The sequence below is a fragment of the Indicator indicator genome, chromosome 1, assembly GCF_027791375.1.
Source record: "Indicator indicator isolate 239-I01 chromosome 1, UM_Iind_1.1, whole genome shotgun sequence".
Lineage (NCBI taxonomy): Eukaryota > Metazoa > Chordata > Aves > Piciformes > Indicatoridae > Indicator > Indicator indicator.
This window is the reverse complement of record NC_072010.1, coordinates 71137120-71151076: the sequence shown is the minus strand read 5'-3', so window position 1 is coordinate 71151076 and position 13957 is coordinate 71137120. Positions and strand designations below refer to the sequence as shown.

The 13957-nt window shown below is 37.2% G+C and overlaps 1 protein-coding gene across 1 annotated transcript in view; it reads right to left on the bottom strand.

Moving 5' to 3' along the window:
* Positions 1–2758: 2758 nt before the first annotated feature.
* Positions 2759–13957, bottom strand: part of TSGA10 (testis specific 10) — a 32321-nt gene continuing 21122 nt past the window's right edge. The window contains exons 12-17 of the mRNA XM_054383100.1: positions 13729–13897; positions 11151–11261; positions 10402–10587; positions 8132–8334; positions 7703–7807; positions 2759–2885 (exon numbers count right to left, since the gene is read on the bottom strand). Of these exons, the coding sequence (XP_054239075.1) occupies positions 2759–2885; positions 7703–7807; positions 8132–8334; positions 10402–10587; positions 11151–11261; positions 13729–13897 (901 nt within the window). The remainder of the gene's footprint in view (positions 2886–7702; positions 7808–8131; positions 8335–10401; positions 10588–11150; positions 11262–13728; positions 13898–13957) is intronic.

The window sequence follows — 13957 nt, the reverse complement described above, 5'->3', positions numbered from 1 at the left end:
TTTTTCCCTCTGCAAAAATTTAAGGTTTTGATTCTGAAAGCACTCTGAGTAGGCTTCCCACTCTCTTCAACAGTCAATCCAGATCATTTCAATTATTTTTATTGTACAAAAGTACTAAAATACTCTTTGAAGTGAAAGGCACACTTTAGACTCCTATTTCTTAAGAAAATATGATAAAAAGGTCTTCCCCACTAGGTCTGCAAGACAAACTGTAAGGCACATCCTTTTCACTTTACTGAAACAAAGAGTCTTGTGCAATAAGAACAGACAGAAAGATGAAAGATTAAATTACTGTCCATTTTACTTCTGGTATCACATTCTCAAGAAAATAAAATGGTGACTGACTCATCTCCCATCAGAGTCTGTCTACTAAAACAACGCCAAAACGCTGGAAAGGAGGAAGGGTATTAATGGTGATTCCAGCACTGAGATCTCATTATACCTTGTGTACTGTAGAGTCAGATATTAACTGTACAAGAAGCCTCTCCACCAATGAGCAGCTGCTTCTGTTCTACAATATCTTTTTCAATTCCTGCTAACTTGGCCTCGGGCAACTGAAAAATGAAATTTTACCTCCTGGAAAACTATTTCTAGTAATTCTGCTTTAAATCCAACAGGAACTTACACCTAAATCACATTTATTTTTAAAGTCTTTATTCTGTGATTCTGATGATAATTACACTCAAATAGTATGTAAATTCATATTCTTGCTTTTAGTCTCAGACATATTGCATATTGTTTTTCTTTCATTTTAGTCTGAATAACTTTTAAAAATCTTTCTGGAATTATCTAGGAGGAAAATTATTTTTTCATCAGTATTTCAGATATTTCTACTTTTTTTTTTTTTTTCTTTTTTCTTTTTTCTAGATACAGAGTCTAAATCCATCAAGAATTTCATATTCTGGACATTAGAGCACTCACCCAGACACAGGTAAATCCAGTGTACATCACCTAGAGAAAGCATACAGATCCAGATTTTGATTTCTGCTCTACCTCAGGAGAGTTTTATCAAACAGGCTATTTTATTTATCACTGTACCACTACAATACACAAACCTTATAAATTCTTTCCAGTTAAGCTTTTAAGACATAGCACAGACTGTCAGAGTTTCACATTTTATTGCACTGGCTTTAATGAAAACAATCCCACACCATGTAGTATAAATAAGTCTGGAGCAACTCTAATTCTCCCCAGTTAGCAAAAAAACAAACAAGACCCCCAAAACCCCAAAGAGCTGGATGAGGAAAGAAAAATTATGAATTATATTAGTATTTTAAGCACTCAAAAATGTGCTCAAATTTTTAAAAAATTAATTCATTTGCACTCAGAAGTTGCACTGATTTAATTGAAAAAGATTTATCTTAAGACAGCTGAAGATTTTAAGCAAACAAAGAATGCTCACATATTTTGTTTTTAGTCCTTACTTAAACTTGTTTTTCCCTAGGAATGCACAAAGCAGATCATTTCACGTAAGGCCAGCCAGGAGAAAACAAAGCAAAACACCCCGAACAACAACAAAAAAACCACCCCAAAACACAAAACCCAGAAAGCAAACAAGAAAGGAGTTGAATTCATAATCTAGTTTGTAGAAGATTAGTCTTGATTTGGTATTTTGCCTGAAGTTTACTAATCAGAAAGGAATTCTGTCACTCTGAAAAGGGAGTGATACAAATAGAAAAAGGACCATAATCATTAGTGTGGTGACTACACAGACTGATCCCTCTGTCCTTTATACTGTATCAAAAATAGAAGAAAATATTATGATAATTAAAAGCACTTTGAACCCTTCCAAAGGATACATTGCTATTTCAACAAATTTAGGAGCTACACCGTACTCACTAAGGAGGAGTAGAAACAGTTCTATCAGAGGAATGAAGACTCCCTGTACTTCCTATCAAGAGCTGGCAATAGCTCCAAGATCACTACCTAGCACAGCTGTGTTTCCTACTAAGGGCACCAAAACTAGCTCACTGGCCCAAAGAAACTTGTCTTGTGTTCTCAGGACCTATGTATTTTGATAAAGAAGGCAATCTTTGATAACAAAGGTAAGAATCTCAGTTAATAAAGTATCAACAAAATTAATTCTGGAAGTACATAGCCATCTCAAAGGCTGAAATTACTTCCTACAGATTTTTTACCCCTCAACTGGCAAATTTTTTTAATGCATGCTGCAATCAATCTAAAAAAAAAAAAAAAAAAGAAAAAAGAGGGTGATGCAACAAGCATACAGCTACCAAATATGAAATGAAACTAAACAGAGACTGAAAACAACAAGGGAGTAGCTGCACATTGTGGAGCCTCCATTTCACTGATAGTTAAAAGGAAAGTAAGTTGGGCTTGCTCCTCCTTAGGGTTTCAAGTATTTCCAGACTTTCAGAATGCATTTAAGTTTCTGGTAAAAAAATGCAAATATATAGAGTAAAAGCTATTCTGAATACTACTAGAAGAATAAAGACTGGATAGTTAAGAGCATTTATATAGGAAAGATGAAAATATATTCTGCAGCATTATTTCTATTACTGTTTCATGCAGTTATGACTATTGCTATTAACCATATAGTTTTGATGCAGCTCAATAAAACAAAATAAATGGAGTATCATCAGAAGATTGTGGTCCTGAATCTTCTTCTAACTTCTTTTGGAGCAATGTAATTCCATGAAATCCAGTCAATATTTCAAAAAGAAATACCAGAGTTAGTCCATTTATTTATTTATTGTGTTTCCCTTTAGTGTTTGGAACTTCAGTGTTGTTGAACAATTTACTCATCCAGGGACCAGTCCAGAGACCAATCAGGAGGTTGATGATGGGAATGTTCAGGAGATGATGTTCTTAAATGATACGAGACTGTATGAGTCTGGTGTCGAAGCTCCTCTACAGGATGTTCCCTAAGTAAACATTAATTTACAGTCAGATTGAACGCTTTCCAAAAATCATCAAAATTATCTCATGGTCATTATTTTTTTTTCTATTTAAAATTGTCAGATTTTTTAAATTTTATTTTAAAAGGAGATGTGGTGTTCATCACATACTTCTCTGAAAGATAGATTAGTAACTTTCTCTGTATTACTCCTTTACTCAATACTTAGTTCTGCATATCCATTGTCTCTATTTTCCCTAAAAGACAGAAGCTATCCATGGTTGCTGCAAGTTTAGTTGCTTCTAAAAGTTGTAAAAATCTCCAGGTAGGAAGAGCCTAATTTTAAGGTTATTCAGAAGCCTGCATCATGAGGACAATCACTAAAATCAGCAATAATGTCAATGTAAGAACAGTGTGGCTTGTGTTATTCTTGTGCTCTTTGAGTTGGCAAGGCCAGTGGACTGGAGTCTGCCTGAAGGGCTCTGAAACTGATGAATATTTAAGAGATGCTGGAGTCTCCAATGGGAAAGTTGTAAAATGGTCATCTATTCATTTTGACTGCACGGAGTGGGCCTGGGTTCTGGATTGATCTGTAACTCTGGCATCTGGGTGTACAGGGAATGGATAATACACTGGAAAATTCTGGAGGAACGTATTCATCTGGGATCCTGGTTTCAGGCCACCAATTGTTCACAGGAGGACAATCTAGTCTTAAGTTGGACAGGGAAACTACTAGGAAAGGTGTCTATAACCATCCCTGTGTTTCAGTGTATAGCCCCAGTAAAACCTGGACAACAGTTCATTATAAATGAACGTGTGTTTTGGGAGAATAGCACTGATGCAGGCCAGAAAAAAGGACTCCCAAGTTGCCCAAAACCTTGCAAATGAAGGTGTAACAGGAACTGCCTGTGTGGCATTGAAGTGAAACTGGCCCAGGTGTGGCTTAGCTGTTACTGCAGACTGCTGAAGATCACCAAAATCTGCAGGAGGACAATCAGATCTAGTGCCAGCTCTAGAGATAATTCTACAGACAAGAAAAGGGCTTCCTCTATCAGCAGGAGCTCAGTGAGACAGTAATATTGTTCCACCTAGCTACCAACATCCCACAACCTCATGCTCAAGGAGGTACAATATACACTATAAATACTATGGAAACAGAGTCATAGAATAGTTTGGGTTGGAAGGGACCCTTAAAGGACATGTTAAACTAGAGCAGGCTGCCCAGATCTCCATCCAACCCAACCTTGAATGTTCTTGAGGATGGGGTTTCTGCCACCTCTCTGGCAGAGAGCAGAGCCTTACCACAGTTCCAGTGCCTTACCACTCTCATTGTAAAAAATACCTTCCTTGTATCTAATCTACCCTCTTTTAGTTTAAAACCCTTAGCTCTTGTTCTATCACAAAAGGCCCTACTAATAATGCATTCCTCATCTTCTAGGCTCTCTTTAAGTACCTTAAAGCTGCAATATCATCTCCCTGGAGCCTTCTCTTCTCTAGGCTGGACAGACTGAACTCTCTCAGATTTTTTTCATAGGAGAGTTGTTCTCACCTTCTGATCGTTTGTGTGGCCCTCTTCTGGACCTGCTCCAATAGGTTCATTAACTGCTAGTCTTACTAGTATTATTGCTTTTAAGGGCTTTACTGTGCACATGCTGTAATGTCCTTTATGGCCAAGGTGGTGCTGCCAGTGATGGTAAGTCAGAGTGCAGCTGCTTGCACCTTTCATGAGTTAACACTGCCCTGTAGAACACCAAGTTTGGATATGAATGTAGCAAAAGTGGGGGTAAAAGTAACTATGGGCAAATTTTTTATTTGGGAGGAGACCAAGCCAGAGAGAGTGAGATACAATGGCAGCAAAAGGAGGGTCAAGAAACAGAAAAGGATAAAAAGTAAGCCATATGCCTGGGGTTCTTGAGGGTACTTGAAAGTCAGTACCTGTGCTTGGTCACTACAGCCAGAACAGTACAATAAATCAAACCTGTTGTTTCCACATGAGACCAAACTGCTTCTGCAGTCAGGAGGTTGGAAGGAGAGGTGCTTTTTCTAACTGGTAAAGAAAAAACTCAGGACAGATGGATTAAGCTCCCTGGTATCATTGCATTAGCACTCATTCAAGGCCTGACAGTATTGGCACTTCCACCTCCTAATTTCAGGCATTATTTCATTCTGCCCCAAGGCAGTAAATCAATATGACTAGATAAGTCAGTGTTAGAACAAGGATATAATCTACCCACTTGTTAAAGCTGGCAACAAGAGAGGCCAGTCAGTACTGACATCTGCTGCTTCCATTATATACTGGCATGATACTGACTGTAATGGCAGTATTTTCCTTCTCAGGCTAATTTTCTGGTTTTCATTTGCCAGTAGAAGAAAAATAGATTGGCTGTAAGAAGTCAGCTTGGAGCTTTGCTCCCTTCCCTGCAAGCAACAGAGATCAATATCTGATCTTGTACAGCATAACTTTCTGAGGAAAAACAGAAAACAAATTAGGATCTTGTAACCTTTGTGGGAAATTGAAGGGTCACTGTTTTGAGCGTATGAAAAAAAGGAAAAAGCTCTAGCCTTTCAAAGACAGCTAACTCTAATGTCAGCTTCAGAATTTTACATGAGAACGTTTCAGTCTTTGCTGTCTAGGGCTTCTGCACATCGCTTTTGCAACTGCCTTACAGATTGCATAATGGAACTTATTGTTGGTCTTTCCAAAACAATTCAATTATATTTGTAATTCTCTTGAAACAGAAGATAAATTCTCATCAAGAATGAAAACTTGAGAACTTTGCCTCAGCACAGGCTTAGTCTACTATGTGTTTTGCTAACCAATTGTAAACTAGTGTTGATATTATTGCACCTATAAACAATCACAAGTAACAAATAATATCCTCTCTAAGAATAAAGTATGGAGGCTGATTCAGCTTTCTGCCAATGAATGCTTCAAGATGAAACATTTGCAGTCCCTACCAGGGAGCACCCATATACCATGAGATGGTTGCACTCATTCAGGGGGAATAGAGAAACAACAGCATGAAGTAGGTAAGAGTTTCTTTTAGAACCAAGCAATGCGCCTTTGTGGCCAAGAAGGCCTATAGTATCCTGGGGTGCAGTAAGAAGAGTGTGGTGAGATTGTTAAGGGAGGTTCCCCTTCCCCTCTACTTTGCCCTATCGAGTCTACATCTGGAGTACTGTGTCTAGCAGTGGGCTCCCAGGCTCAAGAGAGACAAAAAGCTACTGGAAAGAATGTAGCAAAGGGCTATGAAAAATATTTGGGTACTGGAACATGTCTTTTATGAAAGAAGGTTGAAAGACCTGAGGCTGTTTAGCCTCAAGAAAAGGCTGACAGGGGATCTTGTTAATGTTTACAAATATCTAAAGGGCATCTAAAGGGCAAATGTCAAGAGGATAAGGCCAGACCCTTTTCAGTGTTGCCTAGTGACAGGACAAGGGGCAATGGGTACAAACTGGAACACAGAAGGCTTGAACTTAAGGAGAAATTTCTTTGAGTGAGGGTGATGGAGCACTGTAACAAGCTGCCTAGACAAGTTGTGGAATCTCCTTCTCTGGAGAAAATAAAAACCTGCCTGGATGTTATCCTGTGCAAACTAGTTTAAGTAAGCTTTAGCAAAGGGGTCAGACTAGATGATCTTCAGAGATCTCTTCCAACCCCTACCACTCCAATTCTGTGAATGGTGTTACTATATTAGCATACAGTCTGGCTCATTCTATGTAGCTGAAGGATCACAAATGATGCCACCTTTTTAAAGTGACTTGCAAATCTAACCCAGGAGATTCTGCCATGAATTCAGGGTAAAGGAGAGTCCCATCTGAAATTAAAACATACACTGAAACACTTAAGAAATTCATCTTTACAAGATCTAACATCAAGTATTGAGATGCCCCTTCCAAAACCTTTTTCCTTACTTATAAGAGAATAGAGTATCAACAAAATAATGTATTTCCAATAAAGAAGACATCTGATTCTCAAACTTGTACTATCATCACATCACTCTGCTTCTTTTATCTGTCTCTTTTACATACCCAAAATAACACTTGACAAAATAATATTTTATCCTCAATATATTCTAGAAATAGGGAAGTACTGTTGTTACACAGATAAGAAAACTATTTAAGACACCAAGACTGCCTAGATAAACTCATTAAGCATGTCAGGGACCAATCACTGCATGGCCAAATAATTTGAAACAGCTTGTGTTTATTGTTAAACTCTTCCCATAAAAAAAAAAAGTCATTTGGCTCTACTGACATTTGGGAACCATCCCTAGCATCTTCTATACCTTAAGTAGTACCTGGGAAAATGTGGGTTGGTACAAGTGAGCTAAAATAATTCCAGAGTGCACACTACCAGACTGTATGGACAAGTACACAGTGTGTGGACTCCTCAAGTTGATGCTTTAATCTGGTTTAGTTCAGCTATCACAGGTGTAGCCAAAAAGTAGCCATTGCTAACACAGAACTTAGTAGCCTATTAATCACTTTTCTAGCCAACTAGTTGCCTAGTACTGGGCATTACTATAAATGAGTGAAGACAGATGAACATATTCAGGAAAGTGATCTATCCCACCCTAAACCAGACAATTCCAGAGGGCAGTTTATCCCACTATCTCCTTACATTAGCAATGAAGGAAACTGAGACAACTAATTTAGACAGCATGTATAACAGCTGCATGGATTGAATTCAGTGACATGAATAGCCTGTGAACACAAGAGGGGATACACAGCTGAGCAAAACCAAACTTTCTACTTATCCTACTAATTAGTCTAAGTCTTAGTACTATATTGCATTTCACCCCAATTAGATTCAGAAAGCTCAGTGCAAACACATATACTTGCCTTTCAAAGTGCTCAGTCTCCAGCTGTCTTTTGGTGATATCCAGTTCTGACTGCAGCTGAACTGCTCTGTTTCTGAGATGAGCAAAACCTCGACTCTGCACAGCACTGTAAAGTCCATGCATGTCAATTAGATAGCAACCATAATCCTCCAAGTATGTTGCCAAATACAATTATCCAAAATTAAAAGGGCAGATATACCATGAAATGGAGATTATAAACTTTTTTTAGTAAAATATAACACTACACAGAGAAAAATCTATTAGGGTATACCTGAGGAATCAGAAGCAGGTTTTTAGTATCTTCTGCTTCTAAAGTAAGCAAGGTATTGGCCATTTGAAAATGCAGCTAGATGTAAAACCATCTCTCTATATATATATACACTTGAGAAGAATGAAAAAACTTGTAACATTCTCTTGGTCAGTTACTCACAGTTTATTTTCTCCTTCAGAAAGCTGTTCCTTGAGAAACTGAATTTCAGAGTCCTTTTCTTGCGTTGCTCTCTGTGATTGAAATTCTTTCTCACGGCTGGACACAAGCAAAGACTCCAGGTTTTTCATAGATGCTCTTTCAGTTCCCAGTTGTTTTCTCAGCAGTTCTATTTCAGAGTCAGATGACTTACACCTGCTCTGCAGCTAAACAAAGATTTTAAAGTTTTAGATATGTTAAGCTTAGAAGCTATCTATTATTCTAACCTTTTTAAAAAAAAAAAAGGGGGGGAGAGAGAAAAAGAAGAAAGGAAGTCCGGAATTGGTGACCAAAATTTGTTCTCATTTGCCCTCCGTCATAATTCTGTGTCAGATTTATAAATTCATACAATGTGTGTATATATGTATACACATGTGTGTGTATATATATATTAATCTACTTGATAGAAATTACAAAATACTATTGAAATACATGGATCAATGGATACAGACTGTAACAGAATCACTAAAGAAGAGGAGGAAAGTTTTACATTTTGTTGAGGCAAGAAACTACTCATTAACCACTTGCATGCAGGAAATAATACCTGGTATAACAAACTAATATCTGCATCACCAGCAGAGTAAAATTATATTTATTTTACTCAACAGAGCATCAAGAATAAATCTCTGGGGGAAGTTAAAATGAATAAAATCCAAAACAAGAGATTAAGTACCTATGTGTCTTGGGGGAAATTAAAAAAGAATACCCTAGTATGTTCCACTCCAAAAGGACCAATGGATGTACCCAAGACATAACGACACAGCTACAGAGACACAGAAAACTGCCTGTTTTAATCTTAGCCTAAGAAGGCTAGAATACCATTTTTCCTTCATGTGTGCATTTTACTATGTTTAACTGAGTCTGTCTGGGGTGCTGCAAACACTTTTATCTATACTTCACTCAAACCTATTTTACATCAAGCACAGTACTGCTCACCCAAAGGTCATGGTAACTCTTTGAACTAAGACATCCTAACAAACAACCCCCCTCTTCTCCAGCATATTCCTCAGAATTTTCAGAGGATAACTGCTTATGTATTCAAACAAGGAAGATATTGAGAGAACTCAGGTCATAGGCCAACAAGGTGGGGGGGGGGGGGAGGGGAGAAGGAAAAAAGAAAAATAGTATTTTTCACTTCACAAAGCAAAATGCAATTTTTTTGTGTTTAGTGAACTAAAAGTTCAATCTGGAAGATTCAATTTTCTACTGTCAATGAAAAAATCCAGTTCCTTTGCCAATGAACAATTTTGATATTCTACTTTTGTATTTTAGAACAAAGAATACTGAAAACTGTAGAAAGCGTAAGTTATACAAAAAGCCCAGTATTAGAAACACTGAAAGAATGATGTTATTCAGCATCAGTCTTAATTTCCACTTCTGAATATACATATGCTACAATCTGGCAACACAGATTCCTGCAGTGGAATGCTATGTAAAACAAGAGCCCTATCTGAAGGTTACAGATAGCAGATGAAGGGCTACTGGTTGAAAGGTATGAAAAAAATAGTGACAGTTTCCCAACTTCAGACTTTTCTCCAAGTCCCCAGGTGCATTTCTGCATTTTTCTCTCCCAAAACTGTTGGTGCTCTCAAGAATACTAGCAAGCCTTTTTACTGACAATCTCACAGAAGGATCCAGGAAGGCTTAGTCAGATCTCATGAAAGCTTCAGACAAATGTCACATGCTGGAGCTTTTCCCTATCTAAAGAATCAAAGAGGATTCCACAAGCATACAAAAGACACCACACACATTTGGCTGGAACAAATAACCAACTGTCAAACAGCAGCTCTACCCATGGTGTATGGAAGAGACATAGAGGTTGAAAGACAATGCTGGAAGTCTGTAAAGAATAAATTATCTCATCTAGAGCAGAGGATGGACAGGATGGTGACGGAATAATACTGAAAACATCCAAGTATGTATGAACAATTTTTTAAAGTTTATCCAAGCTGAGTTTTAAAAAATTTGCCTACCAAAGATTAATTGTGCAGTTTTAGTAAAAATCAAGGTCAACAGAAATTGATTTTAAAAGGAAATTAAAGAAAGAGCACTGCTAAGCACACTAAGATTTTTAAATAGAAACTTCCGTGTTTTAGAAATGTGCCTTACACATAACTGCTATGAAGCTGAACACATTTGGAAGTGGCATTAAGCATAATTCTATACTATTGTAGCCTTAAAATACTACCAGACCATTTCAAGGATGAACGATGGAAAGAACAGTTTCAACTTACTTGTTCCATCTCTGTTTCAAGGAGCTCCATTTTCTCTTTCAGCCTGCGGTTCTCAGACTCCGCACTGATCAGCGCCAGTCTAATAGAGCTACAATCTGCTTCTGCTTGATAGTATTTTTCTTCCCAACTTTCTCCTCGTTCACAGGCTGTCTGGTAACTCTCCAGAAGCTCACCATTCTCTCTCTCCTAACACATAAAGCTTGTTTGTTTAGTAATTTATGTAAGCTTCACAAAACAGGGACATCTATAGACCTACAGGTATAGCATGGTATCGACTTTTCTTGCCACTGAAAGCTTTGCCATTTAGCCAAAACATTGAGAGACTTCTCAGGAACCAGTGTTTTTTCCAAGATGGTGATATTCTAGTGCTAAAAGATACTTGTTAAAAATGGCTAGATTAACATCACAAATATGAAGTATAACAATATACTGCAGAAATACTTTTGTTACTATTCATATCACACGGTAGTAAAGGCAAGAGTTCCAAGTCTCTGTATTGTCCAGTCTGAATTTTTAAGTTTAAGAAACATGCACAGATATAAAAAAAAAATATATAAATCACATTGACATGTACTTCATTACTTGTGTACTACATAAACAGCTGAGAAAATGTCTCCAGACTAATAAAAATATCAGTAGAATGCACATAAGTTTTGGATAAAAAGCAAATTCTTTCATGAAGATATCACTAAAATTTTATTTTCAGTTAAAAATCATCTTTTGTTTACAAGTTTCATCCACAAACTTACTTTAGACTTCAGTACACCCTTCAACCTGACAATATCTGTGTTTGAATCCTGGGCTTTCAACTTCATATCATCAAGCTCATTTTGATACTTTGCTATTTTTTTATATAGTACCTATGAAGAAAGATTTGATTCATAAGGTTAGAGTATCATGTTTGTAGCTTTACAAAAAAACAGGATTAATGCATATCTAACAGCTATGGATTTATTAACTCATTCTTTAAAGACTATATAAGAATCATAGAATCATAGAATCAAGAAGACTGGAAGAAACCTCAAAGATCATCGAGTCCAACCTGTCACCCTAAACCTCATGACTATCTAAACCATGGCACCAAGTGCCACGTCCAATCCCCTCTTGAACACCTCCAGGGATGGGGACTCCACCACCTCCCTGGGCAGCCCATTCCAATGGCCAACCACTCTCTCTGTGAAGAACTTTCTCCTCACCTCCAGCCTAAACCTCTCCTGGCGCAGCTTGAGACTGTGTCCTCTTGTTCTGGTGCTGGTTGCCTGGGAGAAGAGACCAAACCCCTCCTGGCTACAACCTCCCTTCAGGTAGTTGTAGACAGCAATGAGGTCACCCCTGAGCCTCCTCTTCTCCAGGCTAAACAGTCCCAGCTCCCTCAGCCTCTCCTCATAGGGCTTGTGCTCAAGGCCTCTCACCAGCCTTGTTGCCCTTCTCTGGACATGCTCCAGCAATTCAGCATCTAAGATCTGAATCATGTATATTTCTATGAACAATTTTTTGTATTTGTAACAAATATTTTGGTCCTTTGATTTACCAATAACGCTAAATCTTTTTTAAAAGAAGAAAAATGTCAATACGGAATGTACCAATTAAGAAGAAAAACACAAATGATTTAGCAGCTACATGGTCATAGCAAAATAACCTGCCTCATTTAAACAGCAGAGCTCAGAGGCAGCTCCCCTCTTTTTCACATTTACGGTCTCTTTAAAAGTTCAGACTTGAAAAAGACAGCTTAAAAAATGAGTTAACTAATTAAGTGGTTACTTCCTAATCAGCAGAAATAAATCCATAAGTTTTAGGAGAACACAAACTGAATTTCTGCCAACTATTCCTCAAGAAACAAGAACAAGGGAAAAAAACTGCAGGAAGGCTGTAATTAACTGCTCTCTTCTGTTGTTCAGAAACAATTCTTCCTTACATGATTACTAGAACTTTCAGATGCAAGAAGCAGGGAAAGGTATGTGTGTGTGGAGAAGGTTAGGGAAAACTTCTTATTCCTATTGTGAAAAAGCTCTGACTTGTTGAGTAAGGTGCTCTGGAAATCTGTGAACTTTTCCAGTAAGCCCAAGAAATAAGATTGCTACTACTTAGAGTATCGCCTAAATTAATGGAAGAACATAGAGAAACCAATACATATTATAGAGGTAAATCTATTATAAAGTAGTTGATCTTGTGAGGCTAGGACTTTTTGTTTCTAACTGCTCCTACAAGCATCCAGGCATTGCAATGGAAACAGTGAAGCTTTCCAAAGTAGCAAGTCTTTATCAGCTGACCTCATCAGTATCAACTGCAATTCTGAGCTTTTCTAGGATACTCAAAGAAAGCACTAAAAAGAAACAGTTAGTATGTTTGAGATAAGAAATATTTAGAATGAGAGTTGTCTCAGTGCAGAATTAGGCACCTGATTTAAACTAGTTATGTATGCTTTATAATGAAGAGAGAGAGGTAAAATGAATCACTTTGAAAACTGGGATGGTGTCACTCTCCTTCTGGAGTACTTATCTTCACTTAAAAGGGAGCCTTAATGACTTAAAACTTGTATATACCTAACATCAGGTGAAGTTAATTTGCTCCTTCAAAACTGGGTAGCACTTCTACAGGAAGAGAAAGTATTTTCAAAGACAAAGGTATGCTAAGCAGTAGATTAAGTGCAAAGAAAGATCAAGTTGAAGAAAAAGACAGAACTAATATTACATAGTGATGAACTACTAGAGGTATTAAGCTTAATTTCTAGTTGCTTGGAAAACATTAATTCTATGAACATTTTATGTGCATGAGATGATACTTTAGGTATTTTAACTACTTTCATTAGTAGCAGTGCACAGGTAGATAACGCACTAGAAAATGTAATGTTGTATTATAACCATTTCCAGCATCTTTTATCCAAAAGCTATTTTAAAGGAATATAAATAAATACAATACTTTTAATAAAGTTTTGGACCTTATTAAAATGTATACAATATTAAATTATTACAAGTCAAATTCATAAGAATGTAAGTGCTCTGGCCCAGTCACAGCACAGTATAAGAAGTACTCCCAGCCTCCTTTATAGCACTTTTCCATATAACAAATAGTTGTGACAGCCACAGTATTTTTACATGAAGATCAGAAAAAAACCCCAAACATTACTTGACTGTTCCTTAGATAAACATTTAAACCATCACCTAAGAACAGATGGTCCTTTTTATGCTAGTAAGCTGCACAATTAGGGAAACATCAGAGTTTGAGAAATGAGCTTAAAAATTAGCTTGCAGATTTACTTCATATGAAGGCCTAACAATTCTATGCACAATTTTCCCTTTTATTCAGGGGTTCTTAGCACAAATATACCTGATTTTCTTCCTTAATTTTAGAGAGATGCTCTTGTAACCTGTTATTCTCCTGAGCTAATGATTCTCTGTTCTTGTTAGACTGTGCAAGTTCTTTGTTGATTTCTTGTAACCGTTGATGCAGACTGGTGATATCTTTCTCACAGACACAGAGTGCTTCAGTAGATTTTCTATGCAGCAAACAATCAATACTTCAGGTATGACAATACTGCCCAGCCTAATACAAACAA